This window comes from Galeopterus variegatus, unplaced genomic scaffold, assembly GCF_000696425.1.
Source record: "Galeopterus variegatus unplaced genomic scaffold, G_variegatus-3.0.2 Scaffold6638, whole genome shotgun sequence".
NCBI lineage: Eukaryota > Metazoa > Chordata > Mammalia > Dermoptera > Cynocephalidae > Galeopterus > Galeopterus variegatus.
Genome location: NW_007732749.1, coordinates 81,898 through 86,613, shown reverse-complemented (window position 1 = coordinate 86,613; position 4,716 = coordinate 81,898). Strand labels below are relative to the sequence as shown.

Below are 4,716 nucleotides of genomic sequence, written 5' to 3'. Positions count from 1 at the left end.
ATGTGGGATCCGAACCCTCAGGCGGGAGCGCCGCCGTGCTTCCCAAGTGGCGCACTTATCCAGTGCGCCACCGGGCCGGCCCATTTGTCACATATTTTCTCTGAATTGTCATTTGCCAAATTTTCTTTATCTCAGTGTTTTTGTAAGAATGTATCAAAATAGTCTGGATAATCTTTTGTCTATTATAAATAATACAAATGTTATTCTTTGTCTCTGATAATTTAAACAGATTTTAATGCAGAAATTTAAATTTTTGATTTTATTAAATTTATTCCTATCTCTATTGATTTTCAAAAAAAATACTGCTAATATTTCTTCTATTTTATATCACTTGAAATCTTCTATGGTTAATCAGACAGATAACCATACCTGAATTGTTTTATATTTGATGGTAATATAAAAGAAATCTGTTGCTGATGTTATTCTCAAAGCCACACTGGATTTAGCAAATGGAGTTTTGTCATAGAAAGATAAGTCATGCTTTTCTGGGAATATGGTTGGTATGATAAGTAGGGTGATAGTATTTTCTTTCTGAAAACAATGGAAGAATCCATTTTTTTAGTATTTAAGTGTCTCGGTTTTTTTTTTTTTTTTTTTTTGCTAAGTCTTACCCTTTGACCTTCCTGAACTCACACTGAAATAAAATTCAGTGAACATTCCTTATGTTCCCATGAAAAATACAGGGTTAATTTTATTGTCTTGTGACCATAGAGTACCCTGTTTGAATAGCTTCTTTTCCCCCTAATGTTTGCAGTGTTTGGGTAATGTTTTAATCTACAGTAGTTCATGGAATTTAACTTTTGGAACACCTTATCAAAACTGGCAGTAACCTTCTCTTACTTCTTAAAAATATCTTTTATCTGGTTTTGGGGGGGTGGCAGGGAGGAGATGGCTGACTAATATAGGGCTTTCTTGATTTTGATACCTGAGTAGTACAGTTCTTTTAGACATTCAAAGGCAATTAAATATTTACTTAATTATTTAAGTTCTTCAGTGAATGTTTTTTGCTATTCTCCAGTACTCGTACTGAGTCTGTTTAGAAGTCATCTAGATTGCCTAGTTACATATTGGGAGCTAAACTGTAAGACAAATAGAAATCCAGGCCCTACGGTAGACAGGTTTCAAATGCACATGCCTGAGTGAATTTTAATGTGAGAGGAATTAGATTTAATAAGGTTATTTTCAATGAGGTCCTGAGAGAAAAGGGAACCTGTTGAAGCTAGGTGGTATATGGTCAGTGGAATGACTTTTTAGTCCAACATCATCATGTGTTTGGCTGCCGAAGGATGTACAGAGTGAAGGTTTTCACTGAAACATGAACTTCCTCAGACAAGCTTTTCTGATCTTGAGGTCTCAATTAGATCAGGTTTATTTTATCTCAGCATGCTGTACTTATCTTGTATCACAATTGTAATTAAACTATTACATGCTTTTAATACAATTTCTTCTCTTTGCATATAAACTCCAAGAAGGCAGGTCTCTAGTATATCTTCTGTTACTTGGTAGACAAATGCCTGACACATGGTAAGTACACATCAATACTTATAGAATGAGGATTTGGGTTCATGTTTCTTTGAATTTGAGAAATGTTAAAATTCTCTTCAATCTGCTGGTGTGGAGTTTTTCACATTCTATTCACAGATATCTCATCTGTTACTTATATTGTTGCTATTAGTATTTCCCCATTGCAGATGTTTTCTTTGCTTATCAGCACTTTTTTCTGAATGTTGTTGGTGAAAGTAGACTAGCCAGCCCCATAATTTTGTTTTGTGTTTTGGTGGTTGGCTGGTAAAGGGAACTGAACCCTTGACCTCGACGTTACAAGGCTGCACTCTGACTGAGCTAACCGGCCAGCCCACCATTCCCCGTTAAAGAGAAAGAAAATAGAAGTCACGGAAAGGTGTTTATTGCCTGAATATCTCATAAGATAAGAGCCATTCTAAATTTCTTTAAAGGATTAATTTTCTAAAACCGCAACATTTATGAGAACTTTTGTAGACCCTCTACCTGGTCTTGGCAGATAATCCTCCCTCACCAATCCTGTGAAGCCATGTAGCACTATATAGCCCAGAATATTCATTCTACAGTCATCTTTATCCTTAAGGATTATCAGCAAAATAAAGAAATCACAGGGAATCATCTTTCTAAACCAAAGTTGGCAGAATGCATCTGGCGGGGTGTCGTGAGTACTGTAGTGCTATCGTGTAGCTGTCAGACGTTATTTACATATAGAAATGGTAGTGCTAAAGTACTGCTAGATGATTTACCAGGGTTTTAGCTATGTACTTATGTATTTATTTATTTATTTAAATTACACTAAGGATGATTTTAAAAATATGGAATTGAATTTTGAAAAATAGATTTCTTTTGGCAGTATTTATGAGTATTTATGAGAAGGATGTGCAAAATCTAACTTGTATAACATATTAAGTATTTAGTGTATAGAGTAGGAATAGAAACTCATATTAGCAATAAAATACATAGTAGTAACCTAATTAGGTTGTCTTTGGACTTTATTTAAGAACTAAAAGTACTTCAGAGATATGAAAGAAGACTACATTTTAAATATGGCAGATCTGTCTAAATTATTGTGCAGTCTAAATACAATCCCTACTGACAAAATGAAAGAAATTTAGAAAAAAATTTTCCTACCAAATAATAAAGCACACTGTAAAATTACACAATTCAGTCATTGTGTTGAGTACAGATTAATGGAACAAAGTATGGTACAGAAATAACGAGAGGGCAGTGACTTATCAATAAATATTTCAAGGGCAATTGATTATTATTTTTTTATTTGAAGAAATGTATAATATACTACTACATAATGTTGGCTGGGATGAACCAGTCACTGTTTTTCAGTGACCATGTTTTATTTATTCTCTGACTGACGTGCAGTGTAGTAAGAGACTAGAAGCATCAGTTCTGCTTCTATTCTAGTTCAGCTATTAGGTATGTCCTTGGATAAGTCGTTACCTTATCTTTCCAGCCATTGTTTTTTCCTACTTTGAAAACTGAAACAAAGTTAGACGAACATAGGTTTCTTTAAAATTCTGTCTTGTGCCATGAATGCATCTATTACATTTAGAAAAATAAGGGATTTTAAAATCTTGTTTGAAAGTAGAACAGTTTGTATTTAACATAAAGATTTTCCTCTTAACTGACTTTTCATGTCTTTCATGAAACAATGTCCTTTAAAATATTTTTTCTCAAAGGGATTTTTAGCTAATCAGATGAGAGCTGAAAACTTGAAGGATGAGTCTGTATTACCTGATTTATGCCTGAGTCATGCAAATCAGTTGATGATTATGTTGCAAAATCAAAGAAAATTGTTGGATATTAAACAGAAGTGTACCACTGCCAAACAAGAGCTAGCAAATAATCTACATGTCAGACTGAAATAAGTGATTCTATTATATCTAATTTAGGATGTTTAAAGTTGGTGTTCATGTTTATTTCTCCCAAGTGATGGGATAATTTCTCCTTACCATATCGAAAAAATTGATATTTTGGGATTAGACTATTTTTATTGTTTGTATGTCTTGATTTCCTTAGCTTAATTAATAAGAAATTACTTTCAATAAACTTTTGTGAATGTTTAAAATAATGGATTTCATTCTATAGGTGGTGTTGCTTTGTAATCCTTCAGGCTGATCAAGATGGAGAGAAATTGCAAGCTTTGCTCCGCCTTATAATAGAGCTGTTAGAAAGAGTCAAAATTGTTGAAGCTCAGATGTACTGCTTAGCTGTTGTTGAGGTTGTAAGGAGAAAAATGTTCATAAAACACTACAGAGAACTATGCAAGTTGAAATCTATTTTAATTGTACACAAACATTAATGAATTGGTGTATGTTATTAAGTTTTCCTCTTCTAGTGGGCTGATGCTTTAGTCAAATGTCGGGCCTTAAAAACTAACACCACCTTAAGTGACATTAAAAGAGGTGCCATTATGGGCCCACAAGGGCGTATTAACGTGGCAGCCTAAGACGGCGCCGGGAGGAAGTAGGGTGGGAGTGTCTGTGGGATCCTTGCCTTAGCCCTTATTGGCCAAATACACACTTCCGCACTCGTGAACACTGTGTGATTGCAATAGCTAGGCTTTGAGACAGGGTGCATGCTCATGGAACCTTTAAGCTGATTGGAGGATGTAAAAAACCTCCTGTCCCCATTTGCCTTTAAAAGCAAGTGCTTGTGTGATAATAAACCGAACTGCTCAACAGAACCCCCGCCGCATCTGAGTGTCCTTTAACGGGCTGGTTGGGGCCAGTGGCTGTGCTCACCTCTCTTCACAGCTCTCTTCCCCCGTCTCCTCCTAACAGGGACCGGAGGGAAAGAGGAATCCGGGCCATTCGCTCACCCACCAAAGGGAACGAGGCTAGGGCTGTTCAGGTTGGCCGGCGGCAGACCCGACAGTCAAAGATGGAAAACGATTATATGAAGTGGAAAAGTCAAAAAGGGAATCCTTTGGGAAATTATTTAGTAAGTCTCACTCTTCCTACTAGACAAGCTGCAGACACACAGTGTTCATGAACAACATGACTTTATACAGTTAGCTGATGGAGCCCTGTGCTCTTTTCTTGTCCTTTACTCATTTTTAACATGGATAAAAATAATTCCTCTTTTCCTTCTGTGAAAAACATGAAGAGGGATTTTCTACATGAGATCCACTGCAGACGTCCTCAGTTCATCTGGAAACCCATAGGCTAGGCCTGCATC

At 36.0% G+C, this 4,716-nt stretch overlaps 1 protein-coding gene across 1 annotated transcript in view; it reads left to right on the top strand.

Moving 5' to 3' along the window:
* LOC103606515 (RB1-inducible coiled-coil protein 1-like) overlaps nt 1-4,502 on the top strand; it is a 26,147-nt gene extending 21,645 nt beyond the window's left edge. The window contains 3 exon segments of the mRNA XM_008591101.1: nt 3,216-3,400; nt 3,625-3,800; nt 4,390-4,502. Coding sequence (XP_008589323.1) covers nt 3,216-3,400; nt 3,625-3,800; nt 4,390-4,502 — 474 coding nt within the window.
* Nucleotides 4,503-4,716: the final 214 nt, after the last annotated feature.